This window comes from Melanerpes formicivorus, unplaced genomic scaffold (genome assembly GCF_026170545.1).
Source record: "Melanerpes formicivorus ecotype bairdi unplaced genomic scaffold, bMelFor1.0.p_v2 SCAF_128, whole genome shotgun sequence".
NCBI classification, from domain to species: Eukaryota; Metazoa; Chordata; class Aves; order Piciformes; family Picidae; genus Melanerpes; species Melanerpes formicivorus.
Window position 1 is genome coordinate 870,127 of NW_027142480.1, and position 15,750 is coordinate 885,876.

General features: G+C 34.4%; 1 protein-coding gene across 1 annotated transcript in view; it reads right to left on the reverse strand.

Annotated features, from left to right (window-relative positions):
- Positions 1 to 15,750, reverse strand: part of CSMD3 (CUB and Sushi multiple domains 3) — a 406,730-nt gene that overhangs the window by 282,528 nt on the left and 108,452 nt on the right. The window contains exon 4 of the mRNA XM_068167989.1: positions 12,446 to 12,640. Within this exon, the coding sequence (XP_068024090.1) occupies positions 12,446 to 12,640 (195 nt within the window). The remainder of the gene's footprint in view (positions 1 to 12,445; positions 12,641 to 15,750) is intronic.

Consider the following 15,750-nt stretch of genomic DNA (forward strand, 5'->3'; position numbering starts at 1 on the left):
CAGCTTCATTTCCATTACAAAGGTAGATTTAACAATGTATTTACTGCTATCCTGTTGGAATTAATCTTTCATTAAAATATTTGCTCAGCCAATTATTCTCAGCAATGTCTTTTTGTGAGTATGCTTTCTCTGCAGTGGCCCTCAAGCATCTCAGTTTCATACATATAGTTAAGAGCCCAGCAAAAATATTTAAATGCAAACATTTCAGTCCAAGAAAACCCCCTATGCTCTGACTGTTAATATAACATAAGAACTATGGAAATTCACAAATGGAGTAAATAAGTTAGTAAGCTGCTGAAAGTCAAATGGAAGTTGACTTCTATTCCTTCATTTTTTATTTTTTTTTTAAATGTTTTTTAGCCAATAGAAAAAGTAAATATGACAGAAAAATAGCAGTCTTGGTAATTTTCCCTCCTTCACCCTTGGTAAACATATTTCGATATTCTCTCCTGATGTAAAACTGCCTAAAATTAGGGCAGCAGCAGAAGGACAGAACATTTGGTCTACAGAATTTCAGAGCTTATTATAGAAAGTAATATATCCTATTTAATGAGAGGATGAAATTATTCTATTTACTGCATCATTTGAAATGAAATGCCTATGCACAATACAAACTAGCTAAAAAAACCTGGAAAAAGACAGGACTTCTTGGGTTGTTGTTTCCATGGAAACACTGTCAATGGGCTGTATAGAATCCTCTAAGGAACTGGTCATCAAATAATGCAAGAATTCCTAATTGTCTAGCAACAGCTTGGTTTATGTGTTTAAGTACAACTCTTCACTTAATACCAAACTTATATTGCCACAGAAGTATATAGGATATGTTTCATAAAGAACAGAAAAAAAAGCAACATTCAGCTACCCTAGACAGAAGGATAAAGTAATGGTTGACCCACACCAATTCTACAGTTGCACAAAATTTGAATATACAAATTTATATTAAAAAAAGAAAAATTAAATAGATAAATAAGAAACTAAGTAATACAGATAGATAGAAAAAAAACAACAAAACAACCAAACAAGAAAGTAATAAACTACACAATGGTCCTGCAGAAAACCTCCTAAATCTAATTAAACTGAATTGCACTCAGCCATCTCACACATTTGGTATCAAGATAAGCTAGAACAACACAGCATTTCTTCTGGTACAGAAGCTCAGTAAGAATGCTCTTATGTTTTATACATTTATGTGTGCACATGTCCATGTACAAAATGTTAGACTTCAAATATGAAAACCACCTCATCACAGAAATTATATACAGAATAACTGTCAGCAGAGTTTACTCCTGAAACACAACACACAGCTTTTCAGGCATTTGCAAAGAGTTGCCTGGCATCCATGCCTTAAGGCAAGACTGTCCTGAGTTCTTTACTTTCTTTGGGGCGTCCTGTACTTCAGCATTATTCTTAGAGGGACTTTCATACTCATCCTCATTAGCCAGCTCTGCAAAATGTTCTTTGTGTGATCCTCATTTCCAGATTCTGCAAGAGACTCCATTTTGCACAGTTCTACTTTGTGTAGTAAATATTTGTTCATATTAAATGCTGTCGATTGTCTTCTGAATTTTTAATCTATAGTGTTACAAAATAAATTGCACACAGATTTGGAGCCTATGGGGAGGCTGTTACAAGACCTTGAAAATTTTATGTTGACTGTTTACCAACCTGCTAGATGTATCTGTGACTTAATCAGTTCATTTATCTTCATATGCTATTTTGGTTTGCCTTAGCTTTTCATATGAAGCTGAAATCGTGGTGTAACAACATGAAATCTTTGGAAGTAGTTATGATAAATGTTCTACTTAGATAGGAACAGTTTGTCTTTGGAATTCCTTAAATAAATAGACAAAGTGAGGTGACATAACTCAAAAGAAAAATGCATTTTTGTTCCAGAATTCCATTTTCTTTCCTCAATTTACAAGTTATATGACAGGTACCAACTTAAGGAAGTTTGTTTGTTTGTTTTAAATGCTTATATTTATATCTTCACTTTTTACATATTTTTCTATAAATTCCTGTAATATTGATCCACTAACTGAAAGCTTCTATCTCACAGAAGAACCTGGACATTGTCTATAAATAAACTTGTTCTGCTATGACTCCAGGAGATGCTGATAAGTTTCAAGATATTGTTCATAATGTATTTAAATATTGATGGCAAAGTCCTTAGTAGCAACTTCTTGATGTGGACCATAGATCTTTCAGACTGTTATGCAAAAGATGGTACAACAAATAAGAAGAAAGACTGATCTTTAGGAATATTGGAGGAGTGAAATATTGGGGATGACAGAAAAGGGAGCTTTTAGTGTAATTATTTGTGCACATTTAAAATATCTCTCAATTTCCATGTGCTAGCCTAGCCAGAAAACAGCTGAAGTGCAGCAGTCTGCCAAGACTGCCAGCTCCTGAGCTGACAATGTGCAGATGATACATTAATTTATTCTGGGACTAGAGGACTACAGAATCACTAATGCCTGTAAACCATCTCCATAGTGCTGGCACAAAACAGATGATATGCAGTGTTGGAATTTATGTCTGAGAGAATATTATTTGGCTAATAGCAAGATCATTATAGCATCCTTGTTCAAAATGGCAGGTAGTCCTGCAAATAGCAGGGTAGACACAAGACACAAATTTAATCCTAAAATAATTGAAATTAGGATGGTTGCAAGTATACATGCAACAGAACCAAACAAGCAGAATTAACATGCAGCATCATGCTTAGCACTTCAGAATGCATGACCCTTTTTGTAAGGGTCTTCCATGCACATATGAACCTTAGGCCAAGCGATGTATCTAAGAATCTAGCTGGTGAACAGAAGGTAGTGTTCATATTAGAGAAAATAGCCACTTCCAGTTACGAGAGGCAGAGAATTTAAAAGCACAAATCTCTCAAAAACACATTTCTGAAAGGCAGATTTATGTGGAAATGCACATCATCCTGCCTTTACATATGCTTTTCCAGAATCATCTTGGGAGTGAAAGGTAAACGGCAGGATGAGAAAAAAAGGACTGTGGATCCAACACACAAAATTAATTCAATTTTATATTAAAAGGGAAGTCACATAATGGGCTTCCTAGACAAAGTCTTAGCTTTCTGGAATTCTTATATTCTTATACAATACCTTTCTTCATATAGTATAGTATCTCCATTGCAGCATCATCCTTTGAAATAAGTCTTGCCTGCTTCCCCTGTCTCTTACCATTACCACTAAGTTCATTGGAAGAATTCTCCTTTAGCAATGTATTATTTTCAACATTCCAGTTCCCTGTCTTTTCTACTCATGCAGCCTTTGCAGTTTTATAAGTACTGCCACCAGCTATCTACATTTAAAATGAATATATTTTCTGTTGGTCTAGCACTATTAAATTGTTTCATCCATATCACTCTATTCCCTGCCCTTATTTTTTAATATGGTTTCTGTACAGCATTTCAAAAGGCATTACTCTGCCAGACAAGCAACCATATAGATTTCCTGGCTCTTTATTTGGTCCATGACAGATTCTAATTCAAATCAATGCATTTGCTCAATAGAAGGTGACTTCCTCCCCCCTCACCTGCACAACACCTACAGCTGAATTTGACTTACCTGGAGGACAAATAGGGTTATGACTGGGAACAAACTGTATGGTATCTATGCACTACCTGAAAAAGTTTCTTGAAGGATATATTAGAATGATAAACTCTTGTTCCAAATGCTGTGACAATTCACTGAGACAAAGAAAAAAAATATATATCCTGAGTTCTCTCTCCTTTCCATCTCAACACATCTGTTACACAGCCATTCACATTAACTGTTTTTAACTGATATGTTGCAGATTTTTGCATTTTTATGAAGTCCTTTTAGCTTATGTACCATTTAAAATATATTTCATAAACAGTCATACAAAAGTCTTAGCAGTCAAAATTAAAAGAAATCAGGAAGCAGCTGTTTCAGGCAGCTCCTGTCAAAAGAGGGTCAAAAAGGGAGGCTCCTGCTCTATTGACACATGGTTGACAGAAGGAAGGGTAAGTGAAAGGGACAATGCACAGGTCTACCATATGTCAAATATATGTATTTTTTATTTCATTAGAGTTGAATGTAATAAATAAAATGTTATACCTGTAATAACATGAACAATACTATTCAAAAGAGCCATAAAAACATATCTGAGTGTGAAAAATGGAAAATCTGACCTTAGTCTAAGGCAAGAGTTTACAGTAAGAGGAAAAATTGCAAGGTGAAGGATTGGAGTCCCTTTTAGGAGGTCTTTTTTAATACTAGGGATTTTCTAACAACGTATATATATCTGTTACATATACTTGCTTTTCTTAACGTAGTTTAAGCTTACTTGAAGTGCTACAGTGACCAACAGAAGTTGATAATGAAGCAACTACACACCTAGAGATAGTAGGATAACTAGAGCAACCATGGCTGCTTGGAACACCTAATAAGAGCAAATGGTTTACAAGTAATTTTGCTGACGTAGCTGCATTTTAAATGAGGCTGCGCATTTAAACAAGGAAGATGAGAGCACCCTGGAATTATTAATCATGTACTGTGAGTGATACATAACTGCATATAACATGAAAAGAACCATCTATCAGTTGTATCATTGGGGGATAAGAGAACTATCATTATTATACTTCAAGTATCCAAAGCAGCTAGTTATTGATTACTCTTCTGTTCATTGTTTTGTTTTCTCCCTTCAGAGAAATAGTACTCTTAATCCATTTGCTGTACCATTTATTAGTAATGAAGCTTAGCTTAGTGGGTAGCAGACATCTTAAATTTATTTTCCTGGTTTCCTGCTGTGGTAGTGTTTGTTAATGATTATAAAATTTTACCTCAGGCACTGGTGTTCCTACTAATGATAGAAATTGAACACTTTATAAAATCCTTTTTCTACTGTACAGGGTAAAAAAAAAGAAACAACAACAAACCAAAACAAACCAAAAACAACCAAACAACAATGCCACAAACAGCATAAACCAGAAAGCCAAAACCAGCAGCAACAATTGGTTGTTCTCTTGAAGTAATATATGAAAGGCTTTAAAGACTTCAGAGAAGAATAATTTGTTATGACTTCTACCTTCCAGATATAATTACAACTGAGTTATATACATCAAGGTTTACAAAGTACTTAAATACTAAATAATATTCAACATTTTCCATTTATAGTCAGGTATATTATGATTTTAGAAAGACACTGAGAGGTACAAAAAGTTTTATCAAATCATAATTTCAATAATCTCAGGAAAATATTCTTGTCTAGTTTAAAGCCCATGGGAGCAAAAGCTTTTTGGATTAAGCAGTTTAGTAAATTGAATTAATGAACCTGGGATTTACCAGTAATTACTTTCTAAGTATCTCAAATTATTTTACAAATATTATTTATGCTAATTGATAAGTAGAAAGGATTTATTCACTAATACCACAAGAAAATGAATCTAGCATAAGCAGAATTTACTAGGTGAAAATGGAACTGAACTACAGTTACACATTTAACACCTCTCCTCTTAAAACAGTCTATGAGGGTTTCTAATGAAGAAACTTGATTAGAAGTTAGTTTTAAATCACATGTGAAAGACTAGAGCTTTGCTGGAATGAACACTTGTAGTATTGTGCTTTAATGACTGCACTGTATGCATTACTGTTCAAAATGTCAATTAGCAGCCTGAGCTGGCATTTTAGTTTACCAAGTTTCTCCTTTCCATTTACTCATCTTGATTCTTCAGAGTGATCTTCTCCCCTTTAAACTGCAGATACAATTCTCACTGTTATATTGTTCCCAGTGGCAATTTCTCAGCACAATTTCAATAGTATATTGAAATATACCATTTCAATATATATTTATATATGCTATTTCCTATATATGGCCAATGTATTACTTACTTCTGTGTCCTTCGTCCTTGCTTAAGAAATTTCTTCTGAAAACAAGATGCAAAAATTATTTCATATTTTTCATTAACCACCCCCACTAACTTCTACGCACTTGTAAGAAGTTGTAACCCTTAGCCATGAACACAACTGTGGGGATCAAACACTTTGGCAGTTTGGAATTTTTATTTTATTAAGTATTGGGTTAAGATTTCTTGAATTTATAATCTGTTTTTTTCTTTTCCTCTTTGTTCCCTGTATCAACTGTAGTAACAAATTTTTGTTGTTAAATTTTATCTTATTGGTACATTTACATGAGAAGCATCAAGACAATATATTGCTATGTCTGTGGTTTCCTTATTTTTGTGTGAATTGCAACTGTCTGCAAAAGTTCCTTTTCTGGAATAATTGCATACACTTCCTTTCTTCTAACTGTAATTTAATTTATTTATAACAGTTCTGTTCTGCTGCTTTCTCCAGTGCTTTACACACTGCTTGGAGATGTAATTCAAGAGGCCTGTTTTTCAAATTAAGACAGTTGCTGCACTGATGGATGTTGATTTCTTTAATCCAAATGTCTTTTTTTAATTCTGGACTGTATCAGAGCAGATGAGGGTTTGGCCACCATTAATTAAGTTTCCAACAGATTCAGAGGACAGCTCTCCTCCCTACTGACAAGAATTCCTCAAATCTCATGATGATACGCAAAGCCAAATTATGTAAACCAAATGAAAGTCTGATTCTGTCAAATATTCTGACCTGGATATATACATTTCTAATAAAAGGATAAATAAGGAAAAATATTTTAAGATATTTAGTATTGCTTCATAAGCTGTTAACTGTATCTTAATCTTTTAGAAATCTTTTAGTCACCTTTTGAACATTAAAGTAGTACATCCTTGAACACTAAGTTTTCACATCTAAGCATGAGTACTTCCAGTTCTTCTCCCATCATAAAACCTTAGTGATGTGGCCTTCATTATCATAAATGAACAAATACAGGTTTTGGACATGAATTTAATGTACACAAAGCAATTTGAACTCTCACAAATAACATTGTTTGGTTTAGGAATGCATACTATGTTAGATAATTATTATTGCTCACCTATCTTCAGTGAGTTCCATTTCACAGAGACCACATGTAGTAGTAATGCTAACGCTGTTGCTATGATATTGTATGTTTGACCTGGTCACAAGGTATAAAGACAAGGCTGAGGTACCCAAAGACCCACTCATAACGTATCAATAATGACTTAGAGTAGCTTCAAATAACTCAGCATTTTCACCACTATGAATAATAGGTAATCCATGGATCTGATCACATGTTAAAATTCACATAGGGATGTCCTGCTCTTCAGGATCAGATACAGTTTTTCACACAAGTAAAATGCAGCTATGTGAAACGTCCCTGATAATGAGAATCAGATATTATCCTGAGAGTAACACTGAGATAATGAGAAAATACAAGTATTGCAGGGTGTACTAGAGAGCAATTTCAATGTTTTTAATAGAAGTAAAAGCTTGGTTCTATTGGTCTTCAAAATTAAACATTTTGAAGATAATTAAATTTAAGAACTCAAATCTTTTTTATTGCAAAAATTCAAAGTAACAAAAGGTAATGTAACTTTCTTCATTAAAGAAGTCATTCAAGTTATTATTTTTCAGAGCTTCTGGGCTCTGCTTGAAAGTACACAGCATTCTACTTGAAAACACACAACATTTATATCATACTACTATTTCAATAAAATGGCAGACCGTTTTCCTCATTTCTCCCCTTTCCCTCAGAATCTTAATTAACTTTTCTAATTTTATGAGAATATCATTTGCATTTGTAGACCATTTACACTTTTTAATGCATCGACCATAAGACTGTTAGCTGTTCTAAGTCACTGATTTGTAGTGTCCGAAAAAGAATGTGTGGAACAGTCTCTGACATATTACTCATACGTTAGTGTCAATTCATCTTCAATACTGTTTCTTTTCCTTTTAAAGTTAAATAATCCAATATATTTTTAATCCAGTCTCTTCACAGCTATACTGAGGCTTTTCCCACAAATAAGCAGTAACACTATATAAGCACCAGCTACAGACAAAAAAATGCTTGCTCCCCATGAGATGTGGTGGGTTGAAGCTACAGATGTAATTCATCCCTGTTTTTAAGTTAGTGCACTTTGTTTTCCTCTGTATATTGTCAGTTCCTCGGGTTAATGCACTGTATGGCATCAAGCACAGAACTTTATCTCTTGTTTTTTTCTCTTCATAGCCTGCAAAGACCAGCTTACAGCAGACACAAAGGTGGAATCAGTTTATTTACCACTTATAGTACTAGGTTCTATTTACCACACTGTCATAAAATCATTTACCTGCCTTCAACCAAATATATACGTCTCTGAAATGTTTATATTGTTACATGAATGTTTTTGGTAGTTATGGGCAGTATAATTCTTTTTTTTCACAATTCTGTACTATTAAAGGTTGTATATAAACAGGTATACCCCTTCAAGAAAGTGTACTGGAGTGTTTACAATACTTTAAGACATATCTTTGTTTAATTTGAAGAAGGTCTGTTTTTTTCTGACCTAAAACTTACCTTATGCAGTTGAAATATACTCATGTATCTACAAAGTCACCAAATTATACCAGTGACTTGCAATTAATTTTCCTCTTCAGTGGGTTCTGCACACAGGAAATATCAAAACACTTCAGTAGTGAGATAAGCATTCTAATATGAATATTTGATGTCTGTTAAAATATGATCTTATAAAAATCTCAATACAATTTATTTGGAGTAAATCCACTGAAGAAGTATACATCTGCAGGTATAGATTAGAAGGTATAGTAGGTATAGATTAGGATAGAATAGAATTAGAATAGAATAGAATTAGAATAGAATAGAATTAGAATAGAATAGACCAGACCAGGTTGGAAGAGACCTTCAAGATCATCATGTCCAACCTATCATCCAACACCACCTAATCAAATAAACCATGCAGCCAAGCACCCTATCAAGTCTCCTCCTAAACACCTGCAATGATGATGACTCCACCACCCCCCTGGGCAGCCCATTCCAATGGGCAACCACTCTCTCTATGAAGAATTTATTCCTAACATCCAGTGTAAACCTCCCCTGGCACAGCTTGAGACTGTGTCCTCTTGTTCTGTTTGCCTGGGAGAAGAGACCAGCCCCTGCCTGTCTACAACCTCCCTTCAGGTAGTTGTAGACAGCAATAAGGTCTCCCCTGAGTGTCCTCTTCTCCAGGCTAAAATACATACATTGCAGGGGAATTACAGAATTCCCAGAGTTTAATTTTGTAACAGCCTCTTTCACCTTTTAACTGACGTGACAATACACAGAAAAATAACTCAATATCCTTACATATGAATAACTGAAAAAGCAGAAATGGCAAAAAAAGAAAAAGGCAAAAATAAATGAAAGCACCTATTGCACCTACTGTCAGTGAGTGGTGCACTTGTCTGATCAAAAATGCATGTTAATTCAAACAAGTGGAAAAAACAAAGACTCTTGTTAAAAGTATTAATGGAAGTTTCATAGTGGGAAATATTTTGTAAACGTGTACAAGCAACAATAAAAAATACTTCTCATCCTCAGTAAACCATTCCTTTCTTGATGCATTATAGAGACATGGCAAGCTGCAACATTATCTTAGGAACAGGTGATATGATAAAGCTGCTGTCATGTTTCACTGTTGAAAACAACCTTATCAAAATTAATTTGTCAGGGAAGAAGACTTTATTTTAAAACCAGTCATGGGTTGTGCACAGTATAATTGACCACAACACAATAAATTCTATTTAGTTTTCTTTTAATTAGCGTGGTTTTTCACTTCTAGTAAATCTAATAATAATCACAGTATGTAATGAATGTCAGAACATGCAAATGGCAGGTGAACAAAACCTGTGCATTTGAACTATGTTCAATGAGAAAGAGGATATGAAATAAAGCTAATGCTAGGTATGTGCAAAGCTTTTGCAAAACAATAGAATAGGTTGGAAGAGACCTTTGAGATCACCGAGTCCAACCTATCACCCAGTACTATCTCATCAACTAAACCATGGTACCGAGCACCCCATCCAGTCTCTTCCTAAACACCTCCAGTGATATAAAGAGTAATACATAAAAAGGAAGTATTTGAGAAATAACTTTTTATTCATTAATAAAATGTGTACCAAAACCACATACCTTAAAAGAGTACAAACATCAGTGTGGCACAGCAAATTGCATCACACACATGCAATAGGATCTCATGTATGGATTCTTGTGGCAATATGGAGCACTGTTGATTCTAATTAAATTCTCATCATTGAAATATCAACATGTAAGAATGACATTGCTAGATTAACAATGTCACAAGTACTACCACCTGCTGATTTCTTGGTTCAGAGTGAAAACAATATAAATGGAATGAACTAAAATGAAATTACACCTTGAATTCCACTGCTCTGGATTACAAGAGGCAGATGATCTAAAGATTTAACTTCACTGACATTCATAGATTCATAGAATGGTTTAGGTTGAAAGAGACATTAAAGATCATGTAGTTCTAATCTCCCTGCCGTGGGCAGGGACTCCTTCCACTAGACCATGATGCTCAAGGCCCCATTCAATCTGGCCTTGAGCACCTCCATGAAGAGGGGAGGGGACATCCACAACATCCTGGGCAACCTGTTCCAGTGTCTCACCACCTTTATTGCAAAGAATTTCTTCCTAATATCCAGACTCAACCTACCTTCTCAAGCTTCAATCTATTCCCTCTCATCCTATCACTAAAAGTCCTTGTAAAAAGTCCCTTCCTAGCATATAAGTATGTTTTAAGTTCAGACCTTTGTTCAATTTATTTCCTATGTAAAAAAAAAAAAAAAAAAAAACAGCCAAAGAACAAAAACAAAACAAACCAAAAACACAAAAACCAACCAACCAACCAAAAGCAAACAAATAAATCCTAAACAACTACACACAAAAAAAAAGGAAAGATAATTCCCACACACATATTCTCAAAAGTACAGACAACTTCACTTAATTGTCTCAGGATTCTCTGTTTTAGACCATTGATTTGGAAGAATAAGATATATCAGAGTAACTCTTTAAAGCAGATCAAGAATTTGAACAATGTTGAAGTCCATTAGCTTTCTACCTTATCACAAATGTAAGTTTTGTGCAAGTTAAAATATTCTCATCAGATTCTTGATATGATCATCATCACAAACAGAATTTGAATTTATGCCTTGATTGTGTATCTTCTTCATATGGGCTAGCATTAATCTGTGAAGCATGGGGGAACATTCAGGAGTTGTATATAATTTTACTAGAAAACAGTATTAAGAGGATCACAACATGTCAGGGGTTGGAAGAGACCTCTGAAGATCAGAGTCCAACACCCTGGCCAGAGCAGGACCATAGAATCTAGCACAGGTCACACAGGAGCACATCCAGATGGGTCTTGAAAGTCTCCAGAAAGGGAGACTCCACAGCATCTCTAGGGAGCCTGTTCCAGTGCTCTGTGACCCTCACAGTGAAGAACTTCCTCCTCTTGTTGAGGTGGAACCTCCTGTGCTGTAGTTTATCTCCATTACCCCTTATCCTATCACAGGGTGCAATAGCAATAACTTCATATTTTCTTCAGCATCACAGAAAAACAAGCCAAGCACAGCAGACAAGAGAATGGTCCTTTCAATGGCAAACATTGCCTACATATAAGTAATTTTTTGTGGTACTGGATAACCATGTTTTAACCCAAATAATTATTTGTTTTCCTATTTAATCAGACATTTATCAGAACAGTAAGTTAAGTTGGATTTACTTTTGTTTGTAGTCCCTGCAAGAATGAATATTTCTTTTAGACAAATATAAATGCTACATTCTGTAAAGATAACCTGTGAATCCAGAGAAGAATCTTAACCTCGCCTGGCATAAGGTGTTTCATCAAAATACTAAATTTATTGCATTTGGTTCTGTATAGTAGTGATGTTTCCTCCATTTTTTCAGGTTAGCTCCTTTTATTGCTCTGCAAATATTATTTCTCCATAACAGTCTCAGGAAATAAGATTTCCCCATAAAACAGAATTCTCTAGTGATGCTACATTTCTAACATGAGCAAGAGAAAAAGATTTGATCTATATTTGTTACAATACAGGTTATATAATATACAGAAATGTCTGAGGATGAGCGGAAGTCCCTCTAACTCAATTGTTTTGGTAGTTTCAGACTTCTATCTGTTCAATATCCAAGTTAATACTTGACAAAATATCAGTCCTTAGAAAATATTAATGGGTCTCAAATGTACAGTCTCATAGTTTAAACATGTTGAACAGAGATATTTATATCCTACTTATTATTGGCTTTCTAGATTTTTGTTTCATTGAATATATTTCAAAATAAATGAGATATGCAAGTGTAACAGGATGTGGACTTAAAAATTGGTAGATACATATACTGAGATTAAAATATCCATAAAGGCTTTTTTTTTCCCCCTTTACCACAATCTAAAACTTAATAATTGAAACACATTTCATACTAATAAATATAACACGTATATTTGAGGACATCACTGTAATGTTTCTCTTACCTCTGCAGATAGGAACAGGGAAGTCCCACGATGCTGTGTTCACAGAGTTGGCTATGCAAGTTAGCTGAGGGTGGCCATCCAAAATATATCCAGTTACACAGCTGTATCGGATTTTGTCACCAACATCAAATCTTGTGCCATACAAGATACCCTTTGGTGGAACTCCTGGATTGCCACAGGAACTACTCTGTAATTCTGGAGAAGACATATTTTTATTACTTATACTGTTTTTATAAATCAATACTGGGTTCTGCTGAAGGCAACTGCTGCAGTTGACTCCTGCACATTTATTCAAAGGGATTTCTCTTAAGTCCTTCACAGGTTTCAAGGCCATTAAAATTATTATTTATCATCACAGCATGTCAAAATAGAGGCAAGAATATATCCTGTAGACTTTGGTTATCTTCTGAATCATAGTATATTAACATAAAAATTCTACCTTTCCCCAGTGTTTTTATTTTCAGCTTTACCAAGAAAATGAAATCTTTCAGAGGCCTGTATTTCTTCAGGCTTATATAAAGGTCATGCAAAGATTCCCTGTCCTTTGAAATGAAGAATATAAAGCTTAGTGATGCCTTTAACAGTCACTGCCTAAAAGTGCTTGCTTTACTCTTACTGCTGTCTCATCAAGAACTGCCCACATAAGGCAACACATTCTTATGAAATTATATTACATTTTAAAGCACTAATTAAAAATCAACCTCCTTCTAAAATAAAACTCAATTTCCAGTTGAATACCATATGACTCATCTGAAAACATTACTTGACATTATTTAAAAAATATTATCAAGTTAGCTAGCACGTTACTATTTGTATCCCTTCAAGTAATTCTGTTGCTAATTTTAGATAAAAAAAGTAGAAAATAAATTGTGCTGTAGAAAATGTATTAGTTTCTTCTGTGAGTATTCTCGTTTTGAACATACACAAGTGCACTATTCTTACAGCGTGAGGAGGGACTGTATGCCACCAAATAACTGCATTAGCCTCCTTTGATAGGTGGCATCTATTTTCAAATGGAAAGTGACATTCTAATACCAACTCTCTGCCATTTAAAGCTGCAGATTGTTACCTTGAGATAGTCATTTGTCAGGGTACACAGGGATTGGCAAACTAGATTGTAATTTTTGTTAAGCTCTTCACAGATTCTTGACTACGGTGACATTCAGATATTCAGTGAAGATATGAAGCACACAAAAGTGTCTCCTTTTCAATTTGCCACATTGTAATTTGATTGAATTTCTACTTACTCACAGACTCTGAAAATAAGCATAACCACAGGTTTTTTTTACACCATCCTGTTTTTACATTTTTATTGTGTGTTGTCACTCATGCCCTTTTCAGAGGAAGCTATGGCAACAGTTTTAGTCTCTCTTCAAGTAAGATCTTTCATTGTCTGAAATATAATTGTTAGTTATCTCATAAATGATGTGTATTTTATGCTTGCACAAAACCAAAATGTTATTTTTTTTAATCAATGTTCCACTGGAAAGACAGGTACACAATGATCCACTGGAAAGACAGGTACACATGAACTTCTTAATAAAGAAAAAAAAAGGGGATAAATAATACAATATAAAGATCAAATTATCCTTCAATACTTGTCATTAATTTCTATTTCATTAACTGTTATTAATGTCAATGGAAACTCTGTTCAAAGACTCTGGGTAGAACATGCCTCAGAGAGTTCTGCTTAGCAGGAATGGACACGCTCCTTTAAAGAGTTTAATTAGTAGAAATTCATCCACTTACAAATACTAATTAAGAAGCTATTCCAATTAAATCACACTACACAAAATTTCTTTCTGGCAATACTTTCAAAAACAAGGCTGTCAGAAGTTCAGCCTCTCTCTTTCTCAGCAGTCACTCAAGGAGAAACAAGTAATAACCAGCTATGTAAATTTCAAATTTTCTTTCTTTTATAGAATCAAGAATAGCACCTGTCTTCACTGAATGTCAGATGCATTTAGTTTATAACAGCTTTTCCAAAAATTGAGAAAAAATATTTGCAAATATTCCAGTAATAAAATGCATTTGTCATCTCATTGCATTGCTTTCACTCCAGTGAAGAATAATTACATTTTCTCTACTAAAAATTAATGTTTTCCACAGAGTAAATCTGATAAGAGAAATTTAGAAACTTGAAGAACCCTTTTTATAAAGGCTTGTTCCATCTTTTTATCACAGTTGTTCACAGTCATTACAAATCATTATGATCCCATTATTTTCCAAAGTAAAGCAAGAAACTCTGTCAATACCAGTCCCGGACTGCTTGGTCACTCATATGTGCTATTCCAAACAGGAATTCCTTTGCCACATAAAGCCCAGTATCATCCAGGGACTATGCCATTCTAGGGCCACCCCAGTTGTCCTTAGGGACAGAACTTAGCATAACTGGAAATACCAGACCACTGCTGTATGCATTTCAAGGATCTCAAAGATTAGGAAAGATAGTACATTAGCAACACTATGAAGTAGCTTGAGATAGTGTACAAAATTTACCTATATCAAATATTATGATGGTTTGTTTTGGTTGCACATAGTTTTCCAAAGGTTTCATAAATTGAAGAAGTAACTTGGATACAGAGTTTAAACCTCATACTATTTTGTTTTCTTTCTCAAAATGTCTGTTATGCTTGCTTGCTTTTCTTTTCTGCATGCATTCACATTGCTTTGAATATATGAACAAGTGTGGTCTAGATTTAGATCTAAAAGGGGCTAGAAGAATCAACTGATCAGCATAGAAGTAACCTCATGCATATTGGAATATACATATACTTGCCTGTCCCACTTGAATTTACATAGTGAAAGAAATCACAGGAAAAATTTGGAGTAGGCAGTATCAGTGCAGTGAAGGAAAAATTTAAAACTTAATGTCTAACTGGCAATTTAACTACAGAAACATACAGAAAGCAAAGAGAGACACACTATAAATAAATGCATTATATGATTTAGCATGAGAAAGACAGATTTATTAAAGTAGAGATTAAATGAAAAAGATCCCCTTTCCCCAAATCCAGGTCTCTTCTTTGTAGTAATGGATTCCAACAAATGTCTTGCCTCAAGATACAAGTGCCACTATTCTGAAATTCACAGTTGTTTAGAGCTGTAATAGGAGTACCAGTTTTGCAAACAAACATAGTGAAGTTTTCCCCTTGCTTTCTGCGTTTTATGTGGGACAGCTAGGAGAGAATGTCATATGCTGGTATCTAACTATAAACAGGTGCACAAAAGGAAGTGTGAGATAGATTTTTTAATTCTTTTCCCTGTTCTTAGTCATTCTTTCTTGGTAGACAGATATCCTTGTA